Source organism: Coptis chinensis, chromosome 5, assembly GCF_015680905.1.
Source record: "Coptis chinensis isolate HL-2020 chromosome 5, ASM1568090v1, whole genome shotgun sequence".
NCBI lineage: Eukaryota > Viridiplantae > Streptophyta > Magnoliopsida > Ranunculales > Ranunculaceae > Coptis > Coptis chinensis.
This window is the reverse complement of record NC_141460.1, coordinates 68,936,833-68,963,301: the sequence shown is the minus strand read 5'-3', so window position 1 is coordinate 68,963,301 and position 26,469 is coordinate 68,936,833. Positions and strand designations below refer to the sequence as shown.

At 37.9% G+C, this 26,469-nt stretch overlaps 2 protein-coding genes and 1 long non-coding RNA gene across 4 annotated transcripts; 1 reads left to right on the top strand and 2 right to left on the bottom strand.

Annotated features, from left to right (window-relative positions):
• The first annotated feature begins 312 nt into the window (after positions 1-312).
• On the top strand, positions 313-2,632 carry LOC147498571 (pectinesterase-like). Its single transcript, XM_086560529.1, has 2 exons — positions 313-1,260; positions 1,715-2,632. The coding sequence occupies exons 1-2, from the start codon at positions 372-374 to the stop codon at positions 2,404-2,406; spliced, it is 1,581 nt and encodes a 526-aa protein (XP_086416655.1). The 5' UTR covers positions 313-371; the 3' UTR covers positions 2,407-2,632.
• A 91-nt stretch (positions 2,633-2,723) lies between these two features.
• LOC147498570 (uncharacterized) lies at positions 2,724-3,943 on the bottom strand. 2 transcript variants are annotated; one of them, XM_086560531.1, is made up of 4 exons: positions 3,793-3,943; positions 3,651-3,715; positions 3,243-3,468; positions 2,724-3,016 (listed from the first exon to the last, which is right to left on the bottom strand). In XM_086560531.1, the coding sequence occupies exons 1-4, from the start codon at positions 3,869-3,871 to the stop codon at positions 2,901-2,903; spliced, it is 486 nt and encodes a 161-aa protein (XP_086416657.1). In that variant the 5' UTR covers positions 3,872-3,943; the 3' UTR covers positions 2,724-2,900. The 2 variants fall into 2 exon arrangements, with proteins under 2 accessions (XP_086416657.1, XP_086416656.1); XM_086560530.1 differs by having other exon boundaries at positions 3,651-3,724; positions 3,793-3,927.
• Positions 3,944-15,807: 11,864 nt separating this feature from the next.
• LOC147498569 (uncharacterized) lies at positions 15,808-16,303 on the bottom strand. The gene is made up of 3 exons (XR_015194325.1): positions 16,210-16,303; positions 16,035-16,133; positions 15,808-15,940 (listed from the first exon to the last, which is right to left on the bottom strand). It is a non-coding gene; the product is annotated as an uncharacterized LOC147498569 (long non-coding RNA).
• Positions 16,304-26,469: the final 10,166 nt, after the last annotated feature.

Sequence of the window (26,469 nt, the reverse complement as noted above, 5' to 3'; positions counted from 1 at the left end):
AACCAACCAGCTAGAAATCAACTATTGCTATATGGATATAGATCCTTTATGCATTTTGGTTGTTATCAGAATTACTGTGACACTGTTTCTTCTGAGCCATCTTTATGTTTTTAAAGTTCAAAGGGTTGACTCAGTCCCCTGGTGGCACTTCAGCAACGTCAACACAAAACATATCTCTAGTTGCTGTCAAAATGAAACAGGACCAATCCATGTCACCGTAAGTATAGATGCATAATGTGTATGGTTTGTAAGAGTCCAATTGTCTGTTCAAACCTACTTTTAGGCCTATAAAGATCGCACTCTTTCCTTTCTTTGAATCATTGAAATAACAAATACAAACCTAGAGGTAGAGCATTGCACTTGGGTGTTTGATGGATATAATAGCACTGTTGTGTTTGTCTTTTTATTTTCTTGGTTTCGTTCTGAGGGTGGTACATAGTGACAGGATATCATCTTGTAGTCAAACTCCATATCCTGAAATATGTAGTTATTTCATTAATACTAATGTTGATAATGTTGTTAGCACATTAGAAGGCAACCAAATGGCATTCCGCAATGTCGCCCTTCAAGTCACCATGAACCAGGCTGAACAAGCTCACCAACTTATGTCAGCTATGGACTCTAGTTCATTTGATGAACGAGCTAAGGTTGCGTGGGCAGATTGTTTGGAACTATTTGAGGACACCATTATCCAGCTTAACCGCTCGATGAGCTATTCTGGAGCAATGAGCATCGAAGACGCTCAAACATGGCTAAGTGCTGCCATTTACAATCAAGAAACATGCCACAATGGGTTCATTGAACTCAATTCCTCTTCACATTTACTTCCTTTACATTTTACAAACATTTCAAAGTTGATTGGCAACTCACTTGCTATTAACCGAGCAACAATATCTAGAAGTACTGAAAGTGGTACAGGACACAGACGCTTGCTTTCAGATCAATTTCCAACTTGGGTTTCAGCTGCTGATCGAAAACTTCTACAAGTGAGCAACGTAAGAGCTGATATCGTTGTGGCACAAGATGGCTCAGGTAATTATAAGACCGTTAGTGAAGCTGTGGCTGCTTCAGTCAAGCTAAGGAGTGGTAATACACACAGATTTGTTATTCATGTTAAGGCTGGCATTTACAGAGAATACATCGAGATTAAGAAAACAATGAAGAACTTGATGTTTATCGGCGATGGGATTGATGCTACAATTGTTACAGGCAATAAGAATGTCCAAGATGGTTCCACAACTTTTCGCTCGGCCACATTTGGTAAATTCGGTCTTTCATATAAATATATAAAATATCAAATTAAGTATGATTCTTAAAATTTTCAAATTAAGTTGAGCTGAAACCTTACTGTAGTCTGTAGGGGGTTTTTCAAAAATTGATCACGGAGCCATGTGTCTTAATCAGTGTTCACGTTTGTCAGAATTCCGCCGGATATTTCGGCTTTCAAAAAAATGGAAAAACAACGCGGGATCGAAATATTGATGATTCTGAAATTAGTCGAAATCAAAATATGATAGGGTCATATTGTGAATTTCGGTTTTTCAGATTTCCGGAATTCCGAAATCCCGAAACTGTGATCCTAGTTCCGACATTCCGAACAAGGAAAAAGAAATATGAATAAACATATTAAGTTATAGAGTATTTACTTGCAAAGTCAAAAACATATCTGTGAAGCAAAAATGACGACTAACATAGAATAATATTCAATTTTCAGCTGTCTCTGGAGAAGGATTTGTTGCGCGTGACATGACATTCGAGAACACAGCAGGACCAAATAAGCACCAAGCTGTGGCACTACGATCAGGATCAGATTTTTCAGTATTCTATAGTTGTAGCTTCAAAGGTTACCAAGACACCTTATACGTGTACTCACAGCGACAATTCTATCGTAATTGTGATATCTATGGCACTGTGGACTTCATATTCGGAGATGCAGTTGTCGTCTTACAAAACTGCAATATCTATGCAAGGAGACCCATGAGCCATCAGTTCATCACTGTGACAGCTCAGGCACGAACAGAGCCAAATGAGAATACAGGAATCTCAATCCAGAATTCAAGAGTTATAGCAGCCTCAGACTTAAAGCCAGTACAAAATTCGTTTAAAACATACCTTGGTCGACCATGGCAAAAGTATTCAAGGACTGTATACATGAGGACTTATCTTGATGACTTGATAAACCCTGCAGGTTGGTTAGAATGGAGTGGTAATTTTGCCTTAAGTACTTTGTACTATGGCGAATACCTAAACACCGGTAGTGGGGCAGGTATTAGTGGTCGAGTGAAGTGGCCGGGCTACCACATTATAACAAGTGCCGCGGAGGCTAGCAAATTCACGGTTGAGAACTTTTTGTCTGGAAACTCATGGATTCCGGCCTCTGGAGCCCCTTTCAGTTTAGGTATTTGAAGTTGTTTAGTGTTCTGTTTTGCTCTATTTATTCTGGGTATATATTGGGTTTATTCTTGTTTATGGGCCACTCGCATAGGTTTTTATGGGTGATGGTGTACGGCCCTGAGCCCCCTGTGCGTATTGTTATTTGTGTGTCATGGATTTTGAAGCTTTCTGTGTATTGTGCTGTCAAGGGGTTGTGTTGTTCGGCCCATTCTAGTTATATCAACGCGGTGTTACTAAATTTTCTTCATCTCTGTCTGTAGGATTTTGTTTTTATTAATATCAAGAAAAGAATTAGAAAACACAATGTCTTCCACAAATGAAGAAATCTATCCATTAATGAGCCGTGTTAATATTTAGATGTATTGAAGAACACATTTCTAGAGTTGCTTGCATTCTCAATATAGTACATACATTCCCCTGTACAATATTTAGGGGAATGGACTAATACAATAGTTACAAACGTGATTCTTTTAACTTTCATTCGGCTTCCTTCTACCTCAACAGTATCAGTATTGGTTCCAGAGAACTAAAATGCACCCTATAGTGATCAGCAAGTACATGTAGGTCAAATGTAGAACCTTCCAAGCACCGCTTTCCATGTGTTCTGCCACATCAAAGTTCCCTGCGAGATACACAAACGTACGTTGTTATTACAAGTATCTCTTGTATATTATCGAAATAACAAGTATGTCATATACTTTTAAGGCAAGTGAATAAGTGATGAAGTATCTGTATAAACGTTTGATTGAGGTAGGCCTATTTTTTGGAAAATACGTTTTCAACAAATCATCGATCAAGAATTCAAGACACCCAAAATGATATTGAAAAGTGGTGGTGGTAAATGTTACCTCTTTTACCAGTGTAGCTACATCCAGCCTTGAGAGTGTCCCTTATATCTCTTATTGTGGCCCTGTTGTAAAAGCAGAAGTTGGAAAATATATCTCTGATGCAATTGAGAACATGATTCGACTCAGCAAGGCAAGGTCCATTGCAGAACTGATCAGTCTCTTGAGGAGATACATTTATGTTTCCACTTTGTGTCAATCTATATGATTCGTCGCAATTTTTGTAGATCTTTTCCAGAATAAACACGGCATCAATTAGCATATATATATGTAGATGATCTGTAAATTAAGAACTCTTCCTATATATCGACTTCTAAGTTCTAAGTTGCAAATGATAACACCACATATTTCCATAATCTATCCAATATGCATGCAGTACAAATTGGTATACATAAATGCTTAATTACTTACATAATTGTCATTGAGACATAACAAAGCTCTAGAAACAATTTGAGCCGGACCATATTCTTCGTCATCTGCTGATTCTAACAACAAAAATAAGTGTCGACAAAATAAACTGAATCAACATATAAACTCTAGCCGTAGTACTAACCCGATTTGGAACAGGATATAGCATAGGATACCAGAATCACACAAAAGAACAAGGCCTTGGGGTTGAATGAGAAAGCCATCAGATATTAGCTTCAAGCAAAATAATATAACTCAATGGAAGTGAGAAAGCGAAACTAGTTCAAAATTTATAAACAAACATTAATACCAAAAGCGGTAACATTACAGGTTAACCTGTTTATACCAAACTAACCTAAAAGTGCTAGACAGACCAAGATACCCTTGAGCATGATGCCGTTTAGGCGTCTAGAAGTATGTCTTTGGCACAAAGCATATACTACGGTACAAATAACAGGGTTATTTTGGTAACTTAGAGTGTGAGAAGGGCGCATAGTTTGCTCTATTCAAATTAGAGCAACAATCAAAAAATTAGAGCAACAATAAAATGGACTAAGATGGATGAAAGAGAATAGAGTAGGTGAGTACAGTCACCAACTTATACTAGTTTAGTTCTTTAGTGTACCTTTCTTGTGGGAGTTGTGTCGTGTTAAAGCCAAGTAAGCTTATATCCAAAACAATGAAACGTACCTATTTTCGTAAACTTACTTTCGATCTTCCCTTGTTCCACATTGTGTTTGTAGGTATTCTTTCAAGATATATAAACTAACCATCAAAGTGTTTTACCAAGCATTAGTATATTTGTTCTAGAATATTGTTGATGTGTATGTGATTAATTGGTTATATTCCGCTTAATCCGGCCTCCTCTAATGTAATAGAAGGGATTTTGGAATTTTTGGAATTCTGAAAATCTAGAAAACCAAAATTGACAATATTTCGACCCATATCATATTTTGATTTCAACTAATTTTGGAATCATCAATATTTTGTCTCTATGTTATTGTTTTTTTTCCATTTTTTTAAAACCGAAATATCCTGTAGAATTCCGACATTCCGTTCGGAATTGTAAACACTTAATCAAAGACCATTAATACTGAGTAGTTGAGAATGTTCCCAGTGAAACATGTCAGCCCCTTTTTTTCTCTGAGGTGGACATATCAGCTTGGGCAGAAAAAAAAAAAAGGCAAATCCACGCCTTTTCCAATTGTTCGTACGTCTGCGAAGGAAAAATAAACCTAAAAATAGAAAGTCCAAAAGAAAAACCGTTGTTCGCCCTCCCAACCTCTCTCTTCCTTTCTCAATTCATTCTCTCACCTCTCTCAACAACAAAACAGAAGCTCTGATTTTTGCCCCAACCCAAAAAAAAAAAAAAAAATGGCTTCGTTGATACTTCCAGTAGCTTCTATTTTGTGTGGAAAACCTTAGAATCTACTCGGGGTTTTGGAAACCCATTATCCGAAAACCCAGACTTTTGCCCCAAAATAAAAAACAGACGAATGATCTTCTTCTTCTCACCAAACCTTATAACCAAAAAGAAAAGAAAAAAAAAAAAGCAAAAGACTCTTCGTCAAAAACCCCAGTCCAATCAATCCATCCGCTGAACCGAACTCCTCTACGGATCCAAGAAAAAAGGTGCCTTTTTGGTTCTTATTGTTTTTTCCTAATCTCTTATTTTTTGTCTCTATTATGTATTAAATTTCCCCTGTTGATTATCTGCAATTCCGAACAACTAATATATGTTAACACTTTTGATAGGCTCTATAACTCCATTAATATGCTTTGACAGGACTGTTTGTTTTTTTAACCCCTTTTTGTTTTTTTTTGGCAATTTTTTAAATTGGTAGAACTTATCCTAAAATTCTGACCTCCGGCCAAACAATAAAAACTGTGTCTTCACTCTTTGTGTTGTATCACCATGGCTTTTGTCGCTGCCCTATGTGGTTTATGAATGCTTTCTAAGTCTCAAGTCCTTACTAGTATGAGACTCTAAGGCAAAGGGATACACTTTTGCTCTTCCAGTCCTTGGCTACAAAGTCTTAATAGAGGCCTTACAAATGTGTAATGTGGGTACACATTATCAGTAAGAAGTGCTTGAATGTACACGTGTTTTACTTCAATTTGCTTTTGTATTTTAGGAGAATTCAATAATAATAATGAATGCAGCGTCTAGAGATTTCTAGGGTACACATGAAGCTTCTTCATATTTGTTGAGAGATCAGTATATTAGTCTTATTTATCTTCATTACAAAATAACTCATTATTTCTTCATTGATGCATATCATTATCAATTTGTTGTCAGCGCATTTATATGAGTACAATGAATCATCGATATGTTGTGCATACTATGCTTTATATTTTTACTATAAAGTTCAACTTGACAGATTGCACGCATAGTTCAACTATGTCTTCTTTCTGCGTCTTTGTCTGCTATTAGATTATGGCCCTTCATTTGTGTGTTTCTCAGAAAAATGCAATTCACATGGTAGTTCTTTTAGTTATCAGGTTTCATTTAGTTTATCTATAATATTTATTTCCTTTGATTCTATGCAATTGTTTTATTATGTGTTTCATGGTTCATGGTTCTAAAGTAGTTAGTGATTACTTTTTCGTTCCATACTGATTAACTTTCCCTCACCTAAAGAGAAAGCTAACTTTGTGATGTGTCACATTGGTGGAAATATAGGCCTACCTTCCTCACATCACTTGATTTGTGAAATAATGTAACAAGCATCGGGTGTGTCCAGCTACAACCTACAAATGATTGGCCCAAGTCCCTGATCAAAGCATATTGATCATATCGATCAAGAGAAAGATACAAACGTTCTTTCTCCTCTAGAATTTGAGCATATGTTGATTTGAAATTGTTTTGAACAAAGGTACATTGATCTTTTTTTACATGTTGTATACTTGCATGTAATCAAGTTTGTTTTTTTTTTAACATACATATAATTGAACTTTTTGCATATAATCAAATTTATTGTTTACTTATAGTTGCTTAATATATAGACAATAGAGATTTGCATTGTACGTCTCCTAAATGAAATATGAATGTGGTTTTTTAGGTTCAATATATAAGCTGGAAATTTAAGTAAGAATGAGAGTTAGCTAGCAATTGGAGTTTGGATACAATGACAACTCCGGTATGAATAACTCCTGTTGGTTGTGCATTGAGAATATAGTTTGGATTTGCATTTAACTGCTTATAACAACACTATGGGCAAACCATTTTGTTTAAGATCTCCAAAAGCAATAGAGGTTGCCTGCGTGTAGGCCTAATTGCTTATTTAATTTTTATGGGTTTTTTAAGTTGGAATGGTAATGATCAAATGCTACCATTAACGTACACATACTTGCTGCAATATTACATTATATTTTTTTTGCGTGTCACTTGGGAATCTGAAAAATAATGTCTACTTTATTTTCATTTTTTATTTTTGTCTATATCTTTTGCTTTTTGGAAAGAACATCAACTATATTAAGCCCCTGAGGCCCTGACTAAGGTTTCAATGCGTGAGAATGCCTAAAGGGATTTATTGTTATTGTTTGAAATGTAATTTGGTATATATGTGCTACAACGAGCCATTGGCAATGACTGGTGTTAGCACTGGTATTTTTAATGATTCAAATGGATGGTTTTCAATATGGATGTACGGCTGATGTTGGTTATATATATATATGTTCAGTAAGGCCTTTCAAACTTTTGATGTACATTTTGATGGCATACCCTTTACAGAACACAAGAAAAGTGATTTGTGTAGAACTAGAGGATTCAATTCAATTCAGTGTATATTTACTTTATTGAATTCTAAAGAGATTACAATTGTTTATATAAAGTTTACAAAATAGGAAACAACACAATTCAGTGGCTTGAGAAACACGGGACACAGGTCGCGCCCTGTTTACACTTGAGACGAGCGCGGGTCGCACTCCCTTTGTACCTTATCTGAGCACAGGTCATGCCCTATATATGAAAACTCCTATACAACTTTCTACACTCCCCCTCAAGTTGGTGCATAGATGTCAATCATGCCCAACTTGTCAACTGAGCTGTCAAACACCTTGTGGGATACACCTTTGGTAAGAACATAAGCTAATTGCTCCTCAAAGGTTACAAACGGAAAACGAATAACCTTTCTGTCAAGATTTTCTTTAATAAAATGACGATCAACCTCCACATGCTTTGTCCTATCATGCTGAACTGGATTATGTGCAATATGAATGGTGGCTTTATTATCACAATGTAAATCCATAGGCTTTTGAAGTTTGAAGCCCAATTCCATCAAGACAGTACGGATCCATAACAATTCACATACTCCTTGTGCCATACTTTGAAATTCAGCTTCTGCACTCGATCTGGCAACAACTTTCTGCTTCTTACTACACCAAGTTACAAGATTTCCACCGACAAACTGAAATATCCTGATGTAGACCATCTATCAGTTTTATCACCAGCCCAATATGCATCTGTGTATCCAACAATATCCAATGCATCATACTTTCCAAATAGTAAACCATTGCCAGGTGCTTTTTTCAAATACTTCAGGATACGAAAGACTGCATCCATATGTTCTTCACTAGGACAATGCATAAATTGACTAACCACACTCACAACATAAGCAATATCAGGTCTAGTATGAGATAGATAGATTAACCTTCCTACAAGACGCTGATACATGATTTTATTAGTAGGAACTTGGTCAGAATGAATGGCAAGTCCATGATTCATCTCAATGGGTGTCTCCATCGGTTTGTAATCCAACATCCCGATTTCAGCAAGCAAATTAAGGACATACCTCCTCTGTGAGAGTGAAATCCCCTTTTTAGACCTTGCAACTTCAATACCCAGAAAATACTTCAGTTGTCCTAGATCTTTCATTTGAAATTCCTTCGACAAATACTTCTGTAATTCATTTATTTCCTTTGGATCATCTCCTGTAACGATCATGTCATCAACATACACAATTAGGGTTGTAATCTTACCATCCTTGTGTTTGATAAACAAGGTATGGTCATAATTGCTCTGTTTGTACCCAAAAACTTTCATTGACTGTGTAAGTCTTCCAAACCAAGCTCTTGGAGACTGTTTCAGGCCATACAAAGCCTTCTTCAGTTTACACACCTTCCCAACATCTTTGGGATGGTTCTTCACACCTGGAGGCATATCCATGTATACTTTCTCCTCCAAGTTCCCATTCAGGAATGCATTCTTCACATCAAGCTGGTGCAAGGGCCAATCTCTATTTGTTGCAAGTGAAATTAAAATCCGGACTGTATTGATTTTCGCTACAGGTGTGAAAGTCTCCTCATAATCAATTCCATAACGCTATGTATATCCCTTGGCAACCAATCTCGCCTTATATCTATCAATAGTCCCATCTGCATTAAGCTACACGGTAAACACCCAACGACATCCAACAGTCTTCATTCCAACATGCATATCAACTACCTCCCATGTCACATTCTTTTGAAGGGCTTCCAATTCTTCATTCATTATTTTTTTCCATTTTGAATCTTTCAAAGCATCCTGCACGTTACTAGGAATAGATATAGTAGACAATTGATTTATGACAAGTGCATGGGTTTCAGAAAGGCTATGGTTAGACATAGAGTTAGCTATAGGGTATTTAGCATTGGCTTTGATGTCTGGTTCATATTAATTCTTAGGAACTCCCTTACTAGCTCTTTGTGATTGTCTAGGTTCAAGACTTTCTACCCCAACAGACTCATTAAAGGTTATAGGAGGTACCTGAGACAGAGCATTCTAATCAAGATCTTCAGTTATTGATGTAGAAGGGGAAATGTCATGTACTACAGTTTCAGATACATTCAGATCATGTGCTTCTGTCTCTACTGTTACCTTTTCAATTTCTGCTTCAAGAACTTCAAATCGTTCTCCAAGTGTTCCAATTCTCCAAAGACATCAGGATTCCCTTCACCACCACTCTCCCCCTGAAGGGAAGACTGGGAAACTCCCTCTGAGTAATACGGGTCTGATTCGTGGAATGAGACATCAAAAGATATATACATCTTGGCAGTAATCGGATCATAACACTTATACCCCTTCTGAAACTCTGCATAACCCAAAAAAATACACTTCTTCGCATGAGGATAAAGTTTACTTCATTTTGGTTGTGGGATATGAACATAAGTTGTACATCCAAACACCCGAGGCTCCAAGTTAGGCATAGATGAGATGGACAAAAGTGTATGGAGTTTCTGATAAGGATTCTGGAACTCAATTACCCATGAGGGAGTACGGTTGATAACATAGGCTGCTGATTTCACTTCTTCACCCCAATAGGATCGAGGTACATTCATGCCAAACAAGGAAGCACGAACAACCTCCAACAACTGCCTGTTCTTTCGTTCGGCTAAACCATTTTGTTTGGTGGGGGGGTACCAGAATTGGAGGTTTGATGACGAATTCCAATTAACTAGCAAAATTCAAACATGAGGCCTTCACAAATTCTCCACCATTATCAGACTGAAAGACCCTGATAGATTGTTGATATTGCGTCGCCACCATTTTGTAAAAATCAATAAACATCCCATATACATCACTTTTGTTTTTCAGTAATGACACCCATGTCATGCGAGTGCAATCATCAATAAAAGTCACATAATATCTAGCTCCAGAAAATGAAGAAACTTTGGCAGGCCCAAACATCAGAATGAATTTTCATAAAAGGAACAGGACATCTATTAATACTTGGTGAATATGAAATACGGTGGCTCTTGGCCAGTTCACAAATGTCACAATGAAACTCAGACTCACTAACAACTGAAAATAACTGAGGTTGCAACCTCTTCAAATAACTAAAAGATAGATGACCTAACCTACGATGCCATAACCACACAACTTCTTTTTGCATTCTCGACCCTATTAACCTGATTAGCTTGCCCCAGAAAATTCTTTTGTTTCTCACCAGTTTCTGTCAAGTCTAGGTAGTACAGTTTCCCCTTTCTAACACCATAACCAAGAATCTATCGAGTCAGAATGTCCTGAAAAACACAGAAAGATGGATAAAATGTCACAGTACATGCAAGTGCGAGGATAATTTGACAAATAGACAATAGGCTATAGGCAAGGGATGGAACAACTAAGATAGATTCAATAGTGAGGGTTTTAGATAACTAAATAGACCCTTCTCTGCTAACCGGAGTTTGAGTACCATCAACAGTAGAAATAGCGGTTTGAGGTGAAGGTCTAAGACTTTTCACAAGGTTAGGGTCATTTGTCATATGGTCAGATGCACCTAAATCAATTATCCATGTATTATTCGAAATAACCTTACCATTCATACCTGATTGCGTGACACTAGCCGAAGCATTGTCTTCATTCACAACATTAGCAATGGCGGCCTTGCTTAAATTCTTTTGTGGCCTCTTCGAGAAGTCCCACCAATCAGGATAACCAATCACTTCGTAACATCTCTCCTTGCTATGACCCAAATCTCCGCAAACACTGCACTTTTTATCTGCCCAAGGATTTGATTTACCTTTAGGATGGCGTGGAGGACCAAAAAAAACTGGAGGAGTTGTCTTGCTATGAACAACCAAGATAGAGGATTCAGTTGATGCAGAACGCCCCATAGCCTGTTTCTCAGATTGTACCTTACGAATGTAAGCATAGCTTTGTTCCAAAGAAAATTTAGGTTCTTTCCGAAGGATCTCTCCACGCACCTGATCATACTCCTGATCTAGTCCACGTAAAAACATATGAAAACGCATTCTGGACATCGTGGACATTTCATGGACTACAGCTTCAACACTATTATTCTGGGAGGTCACCCTCTAATCAATCTCCTGGAACATAGCCACCAATTCGTTATAATAGGAAGGAATAAGTCTCCCATTCTGCTTCGCTTCAAAGCACTTCGTATTCAATTCAAAAATTCGAGTTTTATCAGAGTCATCATAGAAGGTCTTCTCCATAGCCTCCCAAATATCTTTTGTAGTAGGAAGACGAATATAACGGTTCATAAGAGAAATCTCCATAGAATCAATAAGCTAGATTTTTACCTTTTCATTATCTGTTGCCCAAACTTCATATTCGGATGAATTCATAAGCGGTTCAACCTTCACGCCAGTCAAATAACCAAGCTTTCCCCTTGCTCCAATCCGCATCCGCATGAGAGGAGCCCAGATGGTATAGTTGGACTCATATAATGGAATAGTTTTTGGGAACGCTGAGTTGTCTTGTGGGGTGCAGTGGTGATGAATGATGCTTGAAGAATTGTTGTCAGATTCATCTATTATAGAAAAAAAAATGATTTAGGTTTTTGAAGAATATAATAATAATAAAAATAAAACTTTGTGAGAGGGGTTTAAGATTCAAGGATTCAATGCAGCGGATTTCAATGGTTTGGCTCTGATACCATGTAGAACCAGAGGATTCAATTTAATTCAGTATATATTTTCTTTATTGAATTCTAAAGAGATTACAATTGTTTATATAGAGTTTACAAAATAGGAAACAACACAATTCGGTGGCTTGAGAAACACGGGGCGCGGGTCGCGCTCAAGTTACTGGAGACGAGCGCGGGTCGCGCTCCCTTTGTACCTTATCTAAGCGTAGGTCGCACCCTATACATGAAAACTCCTATACATCTTTCTACAATTTGACTATATATATAAAAGATTATTTGATTTGTACTTGACATGTTATATCAATAATGGCCATGTTAGAAATTCATCAAAGCTCATTATACTAATTGGATATCTTGACATACAACAGTGTCACTTAATAAATTTTTCTTTGAAATCTTTTCTTTTGTAAAGAATGAATATCTTGACCAAGTCATAGATCACATTGCACAATTCAAGTTAACAAGCATTTTCACTCTGTAATAACTCACCCTGTTATACTGACAGCTATGATAAGCTTTTATCTGATTTTCCGTTTTCACGTTGCGGAAGCTTGACGAGTCTCGGTTAAACTGAAGGAAGGTTTAGTCTTTGTGCAAGAAGATGAAGGCAATAAACTAGAAGAAGACTAAGAACCTATTGTACCATCTGCACATCAAAACATATAGAATCACCTGTTATGCATTAGGCTTTTCATACTTTATTTTGCTTGCTGTATAGTTTACCTGATCATATCTTTTGTGTACAAATGTAGTGACACGTCTTTGGTTTCTTCCTTTTTAACTGGCAGCAAGTAGGTCAGTGTCTTAATCGTTGTGCTGAGCTTTTGCACAAAAGAACATCGGATGATGCGGAAGGTGCTTTGCAACTAATTGCCAAGGCACTTTTAATAAGTCCTTATTCAGAGAGACTGATTGAAATGAAGGCAGAAGCTTTTTTGACGGTGTGTTCATATTTCATTAACTACTCAGATTCTAAATGAGAAATCAGTATACATTTACTCTTGGAATTCATTAGCCTGCTAATCATATCTGTTTTACACCAAGTATATCAATTTGCAGCACTGTCATATTTTTTTACTGTATCTAATAGCTACGGAAGTATGAAGAGGTGATTCAGCTATGTGAGCAGTCTCTTGATTCTGCAGATAAAAATTCTTCTTCAACAAGTGCAGATCATTCTGAAAGCATAAAGAACTGTCTTGCAAGGTTATGGAGGTGGTGTCTGATAGCCAAGTCCTATTTTTATCTAGGAAGGCTTGAGGAAACTCTTACTTTGAAGAAGAAGCTAGAAATAGCATAATCTGAAGCACAACGGTAATTTAATAACACTCAACAACTTTTGATAGTGGAGAAGGATATTTTAACTGTTGACACTCCAAGAAAGCAGTCTTCTCCTGCGTAAGTATCACTCAGTTCTGATCCTGATGATGTCATTAGTAGGAATTATGGTTTGGATGGATATGATGTTGACCCCTTTTTTTCTGTTGGCAAAAGAAACTGTCGAGAAAAAAGATCTTAATTAAACAAAGAATAATAAGCGAGAGACTCTTCAAATCAAGAGAAAAAAAAAAAGTACTTCCATGACCGATTCTCTCCTCATTACCTTAACATAAACTCAAAAACTTTCATAGCTTCTCTTTCTTCAAACTCAACTTCCGTTCGAGGGGTGTTCTCGAGTTTTGTTAGATTCTTTTACAGTGGGATTGTTAAGCCACTACAATCTATTGGACAGTTTCTTGGTTCGTCGAAAAGATCGAGTGGTGGGTGTGTGAACCCACTTCATACCCTTTAACCTCACATCTCTTCCCTCAATCAAGCTGATTCATACCCCTTAACCTCACATCTCCTCTCTCCTCGGTCCCTTCGTGAAGAGGAGATATCCTTTCTTTTGAACCTCTCAGCTGAACCCCTTTGGGGCTGCCTACGTACCCCGAGACTTCTCGGAGGATCAAGCTGTCTCGTAGTTCTCCTCCTCCTCCTTCAGTACCGCCCCCTTCCACTTTCTCTCCCTATCCTTTCTCCTATTTTAGGTCAAAGTCCTTGGACCTCTATGATCTTGGGCCCATCTCTTTGGCCCAATCCCATACAAGGTCCACTTGTCTCTCTCTTACTCCTTTTTGGGTTATATTCTTGTGCCTATATTTTCCCTGGGTGTTATACTATTGGAACTCTTCTATATGCGATGTTAGTGGTCATGAAACTGGCTCACATAGATGCCCCCTCTCGAGTCCGTCGCTGAAAACGGTGGACCCGAGAAGACCTTGACCTGTAGCGCCTCAAAACTCAAACAAAGGTACCTAAGATGTGACCTTTCTGGAAAAAATTTGGCAGAACCTCCTCTGTATGTACTTTAGACATTTCATAAACATAATAACCTGTCATAACCTGGACATTTAATAAAAATACATCCAAACCCAATATAAAACCTCATGCCTCAGTTGTAAACCCAACTACTAAAAGGTATACTAATTCGTAGAACCAGCTACTTAACCATCTCTACCAATGCCAGTTAAGTCACGTAACCGATCCTCAAATAAGAAGAAAACTATAAATATACAAACAACATTATAGAAATCCCTAATATATGACGTATAAAATACAACTAATATACATCTCCACGTTATCAGAACAACTTCAGCAAAACCATCTAACCATATATATTCCAAATACACCCATAAACGAATGATGGATAACTGCCAGATCACTTGAGTAACACACTAATATCGACTAAACAAACTAAACAAATGAAGATATCTCTAATCTTGCAACCATGTGGATACAACCATGACTAGAATTAATGACACCCATAGCAATAAATATTCAAGTTATAGTAAAACTTACTCTCAGTGCAATTCCCGCATCTGCCTATTTGTAACCAAATGACATACGTAAGGATCCACTATTAAACACATCACACAGGTCAAACTAAGCACGCTCTAATATATATATAGTTACAAAATAAAACAACAATTAAGCATCATAAACAAAAAACTCTACGGGATAGGTATCTACCTAGGGAAGCCACCCGGCATAGCCGCTTCCTTTTCAGGGATCCAGGATCCAGGATCCAGCCATACGTAGTTCTTCCATCTCACTCTAATACACAAGGATACCAAGCTCAAAGAATACTAGGTCCCATGCGTATTCCATTGCCAAGAATAAAATTTAACAATATACATGCACACACTAAAACCTTAGCTATAAATGCCATAAACAACGAGCTATACACTCCTCACTACTACAGAATGACACTTATACCACTGTTTTTAAGTGTGGTATAAATATATTTACCACTGTTATACAACCGTGACAATAGGTGGTGTGGTATATAATAATAGCAAAACTATGGTATATATGTTTAACGGATACCACGGTTTTTCAAAGAACCGTGGTTTGTAATGCCCATTATATACCACGATTGTCAACATAACCGTGGCATATAAGCTATTGAAACTGTGGTTTATATTAGTGTATGTGTTATATATAGTTATACTAAACACTACGGTTTATGCCAAACCGTGGTATATATATATATATTAATAATAATACTAGTAACAGTCTTCCACTTAAAAACCGAACCTGCATAACAAAATTTACATAGCCTGCCTACATACAACATTTCCATCTTCCCAACAAATTCCAAAATGTACAATAAACTATCAAACATTGCAAAAAAAGATAATAATAATAAAAAAAAAACTTCCATCAATTTTTTGAGTGCACTAAGAAAACAAACTTCAAATTCCTTTTCATAAATTAAAAAGGTAAGACTCATAAATTAAACTGGTCCGAACATAGCTAAAACTCATCCTCATTCGCTTCCGACTGAAACACCCCATTTTCCTGGATGAACTGAATAATATCGAGTCGAACACCGTCAAGTTCATCTTGCGTGTATGTCTCCTTCAATTCTAAATTTGTTATCTGGATGAGTCAAAGCACAACATGTGGAGTTACTATATAAGAATAAGGCGAAGTTGTTGAGCCAAATAAAGTGTTTGTCAAAACTTTCGAATACCTTATTTTCAAATGATCCAGTTGAACAAGCTTCTACTATTTCCCTCATAAACTTCATTGTATAATACCCACACTCTGTGCCACCTGGTTGATATGGGCCCTAACATATAGACTCACAACATATGTGAACATATACTTTTCAAAGAAAAAGACAATAATGTGTAGGATTTGTTTACCTTGATCTTGTCCCACTTCAGCGGAACTCGTTTCCCATCAACCCTTTGCAATGTGAGGACCGCACTTCACAATAAGCGATTTTGAGAAGTATGTGACACTACCTCTTTTTTGTGTGTGTAGATGTATGATGGATGATGTAGATAGATGATGATCGTTGAACAAAAGAGAAGCGTATCAAAACCTAATTATCCCTCAATAAGTAAAGGATGAGTAGGGTATCGTTCCACTTTTAAGTGTATGTTTATATGAAGGACAGGACTGGAAAGGGGGTTTGAGGGATTAAAAATTAATATTGTAGAGATTGTAGATTCTAATGCTAAACTAACTAAACTATTGAGAATTTATAAGAGAGAGAATTCAAGAGATTAGAATCCACCAATACTTTTGACTTATGACCTTCTGCTTCATGGTTGTTCTTACAAGTAGACTACAATTAGGCAATCGAGCAAGTGCCGATGCCCTCTTGGAGGAAACATCGTTTAACAATTAACTCTACTTAAGGTTGTTCCTATGTTTATGCTATTAATATCTTCTTTCCTTTTATGTAAGCTCGGGCAGCCATTCAATGTATTACCAAGAGCAACATCAAGGAGTACTTCCTAATAGGGCGGCCATTCAATGAATCACCACTTAAGGCAAACACAAAGAATACTTCCCCTAGGCAGCCACTCCCTGAGCTACCCCTTCTAGGGCAACACAAAGAATACTTCCCTAACTCTAAAGAATTACACTACTAGAAGAAAAGTAAAGAACACTAGCATGATATTAATATTGCAAAACATAAACCCTATTCTATACTTCCATCCCCGGGTGTGGGCAATGGAACTAATAACTATAAACATAAAGAACTAACCTGATTGAAGAACACCATGAACCCGGAAGAATCATTAAACCTTAAGCACGGCTTCATCTCCTCCCTTTGAAGGAGAAGATTAGCCTTCCATAAAGAAGGAAGAACAAGAAGAAGAAGAGTTTAAGAACATAAGACTAGAAAGAATAATTTATTAAGACTCTCTCGCCTCAAGTTTCGGAGACAAGAATATAAGTGAATTGGCCCAATTACATGAGGCACTTAGGTCCTCTATTTATAGGGGTTACAATGAGTTCTAGAAGCATTCCAAACCGTCATTTGTTTCCTAATACAAATAGGTTTCTTTTCGAGTCCGACCGTCTTCAAACCGGAAGGAATTGGCTACGATTAATCGATTCATGCGTCTGGACGCATTATCCATGCATCCCAGACTTAATCAATGCGTCTGGATGCTCGATTTATGCGTCCCAGACGTACTCAATGCGTCTGGACGCTCAATCCATGCGTCCCAGATGCATAAGCCGATTTTCTCTCTTCTGCTCTATCCTTCTATCCTCTTTTGCGGGCTTTAGTCCAAGCAATGAATCCTTTGGCCTTGGGCTTCCAAATAGACTTTAAAATAGGTCCAAGTCGCATCTTTAATAGCTCCAATTCCTTGGCCTTTTCCATGATTGTCCACGGACCTCCCATGTGATCATTAATGCTCAGAATTGCTTCGTTTTACCCCATTTTCTCTAATATTCTACAAAACTCTCTTTTTCACCTGTAGAATCTTAAAACACAACTTATAAACACTATTAGTCCACTAAGATGGCTAAACAAGAGGCATAATCGAGGGTTAAATAGCACTTTTTGAGCACTTATCACAACTCCTAACTAGCCTTTTGCTAGTCTCTTAGCAAATAAGATAAAAAATAGATAAGTGATCAAAATCATATCCTAATAACAAAAATAAAATCCTAACTCATTTTAGAGGCATCGCGATTGCATTTACCATATGCAACAAGACTTTTAAACCTTTAAGTTCCCCAAAAAGGACGAAGTTATAGTCTCGTGAGGGGTTTTCGTGTGATATACCCACAAAATCAATCAATAGCATGTTCAAGAATGATAGTATTTTTCAGAGAGAGAAATTCCTTACCCACTTAGTGCTTACTCCAATGAGGCGGTCTCCATTGCTAACTACATTCTTTGCAAAGACTCATAGATTATGATGGGAGATAGTAAAAATTGACAAAATTCTTAATCAAGGCTTATGTGTGTACTTAGTCAATCTCCAATACTCTCCTATCCAAGAAACGGAATCCCTAGTTTACCATAGGTAGATAATCTCGACTTTCAATCCTCACTAGTCATACTCTCAACAAAGAATCTCTCAGAAGATGGTCTACTATTTTACCTCATGTATGTGGGGAAAAGAATAATGCATACGAACATCCCACATACTACCTTGAAAAACAGATTTTTGAATAAAAGTAGTCTCATGGAAAGAATGTCAATCACATATGAAGTGTCGGGTCCTTCACTTTAGCATCCTCTCACCTATTCTAGACTTCGTACCATACTGTAGTTATAAGTCATGGGTTGTAACTTGGCTTAGGTATTGGTTTATGAAGGAAAGGTAAAAAGGATTCTAAGGTTGTTTTTGAAAACACTAAGGGTTTTGCTTCTTTCTTTAGAAGATTTCTTCAAATTCTGTGTTGCAGAGAAAATTCTTCCTTTGTCTTAGCTTTTCCATCCATCCATTCACTTTTTTTTTTTTTTTTTTTTTTTTTTTTTTTTTTTTTTTTAAAAGCTCAGTGGTATATCCTTGATTAGTACTGGATATGCTTGTTTTCCACTAGCTTCTTTCACTTTGAACAGAATGATGGGATTCATTGTATCTCTCTGGTATTTCCTTGTAATCTTCCTTTTGTGGTCTTTCTTCCTCCTTGTGCCCCTCGTATTCTCAGAAACATATGGGTATGGCTGATAAAGATTTTGGCTATACTCCTTGTCTGGAGTTGGGTGACGGGTAAAGGGTTTTATGAAAGAAAATGGTTTATTGTAAGGCTCAAAAGGGTTTAACATGATGGTCCTACTAGGTGGGATAAAGGCTGAATGGGTTCACTACTTGACTTATCAGTATGATACTCTGTTTTGAATAGACTACAAGACCTAATGGCTATCTCCCCAGTTGATGTCACTTCGTGATTAACCAAATTAAAGAATATTGAGACTATATTACAATGACATAAAGAACTGAAAGATGATGAGTCACTAAGACTCGGATTTTTTCGTAAGAACTCTCCAAAAATGGGTATAAAGCTTAAGTCTCACGGGCTAAGTCTAAAAATTCTACTTCCAGTTTACTAGGGGTTTAAATCTCTCTTCTAGCAAAAGTACACAAAACTGACCAAGTATTATGGTGGTGCCTTGATAAAGAATTCTATCAATAAGAACTATGTCCGAGCATAATAAATAGTCTAAGCGGTAATGAAATCAATAATATCAACTATCTATCAAACTCAGCACTAAGTAGTATAGAATCTATATCCCAGACTCATCATTAAAATTCATTTTTCTCATGCTACTGATAACAAAAAAATATTTTTGTTTTTGAAAACTAATTTTCGAAATTCATTTCTCAAGTACACCCTCCCCCTACTTATGCATGCATTGACCTCAATGTATAAAGAAGTAAATGAAATGGATGAGAAAAAGGTAGGATATTACCATTGATGCCGAATATCAGAATTAGTTCAAGAAACAAATTTTTAGGTCATTTTACGTCAGATCCCCAAGACGTAATGTGAGTCTTTTAAAATCAGATCCTCAAGACTAGAATTCCCATTCCAAAACTGATCTCTCAACAACATGTTTACTTCCTATAGACATTTTATACTCGGTCTACTAGAGTTATGAGACTTTGACTCCGGCGCTTGCAACTCCTCTCAGTACGGGATAAAGTTATGAAAATCTGAGGGCCCGGCTATCAGTGGCACTTATACTAATGAGATCCTAAGGAGTCAAGCTTACGACGCTTGGCTTCCTCATGCAAAAAACTTAAACTAGACAGAGTAACAGGTTCAAGAAGACATAGAATGTAATCTTTAAGGTGTGTAGGTAACTTACCCCAATTTTCCGCTTCAACAATTGGTCCGATAAAACCGGATCCTTGAGAAAAATGGCCTCCACGTCTCCGAGGGTAACTCGGAAAAGGCTTCAGTCGATGAGCATTGACTTTGAAACGAGTCCTTCTCTTTATGTCTTCTACTTCAATAGCTCCAAAAGGTGTGACATGTCTTACTATAAACGGTCCCGTCCATCTAGATCTCAACTTTCCAGGGAAAATTTCTAGCGAGAGTTGTAGAATTTAACCTTCGTCCGTGTTCAAATTCTCTCTTCAGAATTCTTCTGTCATGTAATGCTTTAGTCTTATCCTTGTAAATCCTTGACTTATCATAAGCATCACTTCTCAATTCCTCTAATTCACTGATCTGAAGCTTCCTCCTTTCTCTCCGCTTGATCTAGGTTGAAATTCATCTCTTTCACGCCCAATAGGCTTTATGTTCTAACTCAACGGGTAGATGACACACTTTTCCATATACCAAGCGATAGGGCGACATCCCTATGGGCGTTTTGAATGTCGCTCAGATGCCCATAGTGTATCTTGGAGTCTAAGAGACCGGTCTTTCCTAGATGGATTTTGTCTTCTCCGTCGAATATTCTTGATTTCCCTATTGAAACTTCGCTTGACCATTAGTCCGGAGGATGATATGGTAAAGCTAGCTTATGAATTACTCCATACTTTGCCATAAGATTCCCAAATACACGGTTCATGAAGTGAGACCCGTTATCACTGATGATGGCTCTCGGTGTTCCAAATCTTGGTAGAATGTTCTTCTTCAAAAAGTCCACGACGACTTTATGATCGGCGGTCTTCGTAGGAACTGCTTCAATCCATTTTGAAACATAGTCCACAGCAAGTAGAATGTAGGTGTAACCAAAAGAAGGAGGAAATGGTCCCATGAAATCTATACCCCATACATCAAAGATTTCTGAGATAAGGATCGGTTGTTGAGGCCACTCGAACCTTTTCGAGGTCTTACCCAAGAATTGGCATCTCGGACATGCTTTGCAATAAATATTTGCATCTTTAAAAAGAGTAGGCCAATAGAATCCAGCTTGTAATACCTTGTCTGCAGTACGTTGCGGGCCAAAGTGTCCTCCGCAAGGCTGATCATGACAGAATGATAGAATGGATTCCTGTTCCAATTCTGGGATGCATCTTCGAATAATTTGATCCGAACACTTCTTGAATAAGTATGGATCATCCCAAAAATAATATTTGGCCTTTGAGTAGAATAAATCTTTTTCTTGCTTTCTCCAATGTGATGGTACCTTGTCGGTCACAAGATAATTTGCAATGTGGCTATACCATGGCATTTCGATATTATGAACAACTATTCATCCAGGAAAAGTCTCACAGATTTGTAAATTGTCTTCCGTATTCTCCACTAGCAATCTAGAAAGGTGATCAGCAACGACATTCTCTGTTCCTTTCTTATCACGTATCTCCAAATCAAACTCTTGTAAAAGTAGTATCCATCGGATCAATCTTGGCTTGGCATCCTGCTTAGCGAGTAAATGATGCAAGGCAGCATGGTCAGTATAGACAATCACCTTTGAACCTATCAGATATTGTCGGAATTTGTCAAGAGAATAGACGACGGCTAAGAGTTCCTTCTCAGTGGTAGAATAATTAATCTGAGCTCCATTTAGAGTCTTGCTAGCATAGTAGATTGCATATGGCACTTTCTTGTCTCTTTGTCCTAGAACGGCTCCTATAGCATAATCAGATGCATCACACATGATTTCAAATGGCTGGCTCCAATCGGGCGCACGAATGATTGGTGCTGAAGTTAGTGCTTCCTTTAACTTCATAAAAGCTTCAACACATGATGTATCAAAATCAAAGACAATATCTTTCCCTAACAGATGTGACAGCGGTCTTGCAATTCTGCTGAAATCCTTGATAAATCGACGGTAGAATCCCGCGTGACCTAGGAAGGCACGGATATCTTTGACAATTCTCGGTTTGGGTAGATCCTTTATAATATCAATCTTCGCTCGATCTACTAGAATTCCTTCCTTTGAAACTTGGTGACCTAGCACTATCCCTTCCTTTACCATGAAGTGACACTTTTTCCAGTTCAGAACTAAGTTGGTATCGCAACAACGTTTAAGGACTAAGGAGAGATGGTGTAGGCAATCCTCAAAAGATGATCCAAAAACTGAAAAATCGTCCATAAAAACTTCCATGTATTTCTCCACCATGTCGTCAAAATACTCATCATGCAATCGCTGAAAAGTGGCGGTGCATTGCATAGACCAAAAGGCATCTGACGGTAGGCTTAATGTTCGAATGGACATGTGAATGTGGTCTTCTCTTGGTCCTCAGGGTGAATATGGATTTGAAAATATCCTGAGTAACCATCAAGAAAGCAGTAGTAAGCTTGTCCAGCTAATCTTTCTAACATCTGATCGATAAATGGCAATGGAAAATGGTCTTTCCTCGATCGCTATTGACTTCGTAATCGATGCAAACTCTCCATCGGTCTAAATCTGGTTGGAATCAACTCATTGTTCTCGTTCTCGATCACTGTGGTTCCGGACTTCTTTGGCACAACTTGAACTGGACTAACCCATTGACTATCAGAAATAGGGTAGATAATGCCGGCGTCAAGGAGTTTGACGACCTCTTCTCTAACTACTTCCTTCATTTTCGGATTAAGCCTCCTCTGTGGTTGCTTAGAAGTCTTGGAATCCTCTTCCAGATGAATCCTATGTTGAACTATCATAGGGCTGATCCCCTTGATATCATCAATTGTCCAACCTATAGCTGACTTGTAGTCCTTTAAAAGTGCTACTAACCTGGATTCTTGCTCCGCAGTCAAATCTGATGCAATGACTACTGGGCAGGTTCCCAAATCTCCCAAGAAAACATACTTGAGTGTAGACGATAAAGGCTTCAATTCTAGCTTAGGTGGCTCCTTCTTAAGCTCTTTAGGTGGTCCATCAAGCATAGGTGATTCAAGCTTTTCTTTGAATTTGATGTCATCCATGACAGGTGATGAATCCAAAATCGCATTGATTGACTCAACACTAAGTTCCTCACAATCTGAGCCTGTCAGAGCTTTCAATAACTCATCAGCAGGATATGAATGAGTCAGATAATCCTGTGCTAACGCTTCAATCATACAAACCTCGTTCACAACAACACACCTCCTGTGGTTCTGTAACATATGGAAAACATTGGTCTCGACTTTCATATTACCAAAGGATAACGTCATATTACCGTTTTGACGGTTGATGAGTGCATTTGCAATTGGCCAAGAATGGTCGCCTAGAATGATTGGTATCGCCTACCGGATGTAGGTTACGTGGTCTAGTACTATGAAATCAACCGGATAATAGAAATCTTCGATCTTGACTATGACGCGTCTTCAATTAGTCCTCTAGGTATCTTTCGACGATCTATCCGCCAACCGTAAAGTAACATCGGGTCGGTTTTAGATCCTTCAAGCCCAACTTTCTCAGAGCGAAATATGGTAGAAGATTCACACTAGCACCCAAATCTAGTAAAGCTTGTTCCTCCAAAGAATCTCCAATTCTGCATGTAACAGTTGGACTTCCAGGATCTTTTAGTTTCACAACCGATAGATTCTGTAGGTACGATGAACATCTTTGAGCGATAAAAGCTTCTTTTGGAATGTTGGTCTTCTTCTTTACTAGATCTTTCAGGAACTTGGCATACGAGGGAACTTGCTTGATGGCGGTCAGAAATGGGATATTAATCTATAAATTCTGAAATACATCGCAAATCTCCTTGTACTGGTCATCTTTTCTGGTATTCACTAGTTTTGAAGGAAACGGTGCTGGCGGATTCTTCAAAATCGGTTCTCTTCTTTCGGCTTCGGTTGGCTTGGTAACAATTAGTGGAGTGACAGGTGGAGTCACTTGTGATGGCTTCTTCTTACTTACTTCCATAGTAGTTCCTTCAACTTCTTTTGCAACAGTTTCTTCCGCAGGTTGCACAACACTAGATATATCTGGAATGTTAGAACTGGGTGGGATGGTGGGGACATAAGTTACCTTAGGCTCCACAGAATCTTTTCCTGGTTCATAGACAATCTTGTTATCAACTTTCTTGCCTGACCTCAGAGTGGTGACAGAATTAACTTGGGCATTCGACTGAGTAATCTCCAGGTTATCCACCTGCAAGACACCTCTTCCTTTCGGATTTGGCTCCGGCTGGCTTGGTAATGCTCCTTTTGATCTCTCTGTCAAGGCGGCAGCGATTTGCCCTATCTGGCCTTGAATGACACTAAAGTTATTCTCCAACTTCTGGGTTCTTTGATTTGTCCGTTTCACTCATTGACAATGGTGGTGATAGCTTCTTCGGTTATTGGGATAACCGCTTTGCTCGACCGAGGCGTAGGGGCAATATATCCACTCATAAGATCTGGTACTAACTCTGTTTGTGTTGGCTTGGTATTGATGGTTCGGTATATTTGTTGATTTCGTATGGTTGCCGGGCGGTTTTGGAACCGATCTTCGGTTATTTCGAACCGATTTGATCGATTCTGAAATCCTAGAGGAAAATTCCTCCGATTTGTATTTTGTGGCTTCCAATAATTTCGTCCTCGATTGAACCTGGTTATTTCTTCCTAAAGAGTTAATACTACATGCCTCTGCATTAGTATCCGGATAGTCTGAACACTCTTGATTGGTGTGGCCTTCATCGAGAACATAGCTCACAAATGGTATAACAAGGCTTGGATGGTCGAGGTTTAGCTTGGAAATTGTTTGGTTTTGGAGGATTCATGGAGAACCGATCAAACTTCTTGTTCAGATTTTCAAGTCCCGTTGATAGGCTTGCCATAATTGATAGCATTGCTTGATTTGGGTCTTCTTGAATTTGGTTGCCAAATTTCTTCTAAGCACCCTCCACTCTAGCTACGCCCTCGTTGCTAGTACTCCATTGTTGAGTGTCTTGACTAAATTCTCGAGAAAGTTGTAGGCTTCCTCTCCATCCAATGATGTAAACTTACCTTGATGCATTGATTGTATCATCTGCTTGTTCATAGTAGAAAGTCCTCGAAAAAAAAAATGAGAGCGGTGTGCTCTTATCATAACCATGATGTGGACATGAGACTAGCAGATTATTGAATTTTCCCAGCTTTGATGATATTCTTGATCCACCTTCCCTTTGAAATTGCCGATGGCTTGGCTGCATGGCATCTCTGCCTTACGGGGTGGGTAGAACTTGTTCATAAACTTTGTTCTCAACTTCTCCCGGTTGTTGATTGAATTGATTTGTGCAGCGGTTAACCATTCGGATGCTTTACCTTCGAGGGATAGTGGAAAAAGAATTAACTTGATACTCTCATCCCCGATATTACGGTTCTTGAAAGTTCGAGGATCGATAGAAATTTGTTCATGTGAACATAAGGTGAACATTATGCGAACCATTGAACTTTGGAAGCATAGAGATTATCGATGCTCTAAGTTCAAATTGATTAGCTCGTCGCCTCGGAAAAACAATATGGCTTGGGTGGGTCTCTAATAATTGGGCGAATAGAAATCACTCAAACTTTTTCCTGTTGTTGGCTTGCATTGGAGGAATAGCTTCAAGATTATTGGTGTCCAAAACACCTCCATCATTGCTTGCGGCCATTGTATTAATCTCATCTAGTATTCTTGTGAGTCGGTTGTTAAACCTTGTCCACTGTTGTGTTCTTACTGGACGATGATATGGACGACGGGGCATACACTAGAAAAATTCGCTAAAAATAACAAAAACTATCCTACTATGCAACTATTCTAAATTATACTAGAATGTAAAACTACTTTTCTTCAACTGGGTTGGGCTTTGCAGCTAGTATCTCGCCCGTTGTCTAAAGCTGTCTCTTCTAGGGTTATGGTGAATCACTTGGATTGCTTAAGTACCACGGCCCACAGACGATAGTCCGTTTGTCAAGATTCAGACAAGAAATACTAGAGTTTGATATTTTGCTGTGTTGGCTTACAACTTCAATTGTTAAAAAGGTCCTAAATGCAATTATACTAGAAAGCAATAAAACTAAACTATGATGTAACTATACTAAGAAAGCAATAAAAAGAATGAAGATTCGACTAACCTAGATGTTAGATTTTGTCTTCTAGATGTCCTTCAAGCTTCTCTCTTTCTCAAAAGGTTGGATGATGCGGCTAAAATTACCTTAATATCCAAAGTTCTAATCTTGAAAGAAAACCTTAAACATAAACAACTTAAAACGGCAGCGGCGCCATTGACACTACCTCTTTTTTGTGTGTGTAGATGTATGATGGATGATGTAGATAGATGATGATCGTTGAACAAAAGAGAAGCGTATCAAAACCTAATTATCCCTCAATAAGTAAA

Bases quoted from the DNA above. Each gene is read 5' to 3' on its own strand.
- LOC147498571 (XM_086560529.1), top strand. From the start codon at position 372: ATGGATATAATAGCACTGTTGTGTTTGTCTTTTTATTTTCTTGGTTTC. The intron at 1,261-1,714 runs GTAAATTCGGTC...TTCAATTTTCAG, and splicing joins TTTTCGCTCGGCCACATTTG to CTGTCTCTGGAGAAGGATTT.
- LOC147498570 (XM_086560530.1), bottom strand. From the start codon at position 3,871: ATGGCTTTCTCATTCAACCCCAAGGCCTTGTTCTTTTGTGTGATTCTG. The intron at 3,725-3,792 runs GTTAGTACTACG...TTTTGTTGTTAG, and splicing joins TATATCCTGTTCCAAATCGG to AATCAGCAGATGACGAAGAA. The intron at 3,469-3,650 runs GTAAGTAATTAA...ATTCTGGAAAAG, and splicing joins TATGTCTCAATGACAATTAT to ATCTACAAAAATTGCGACGA.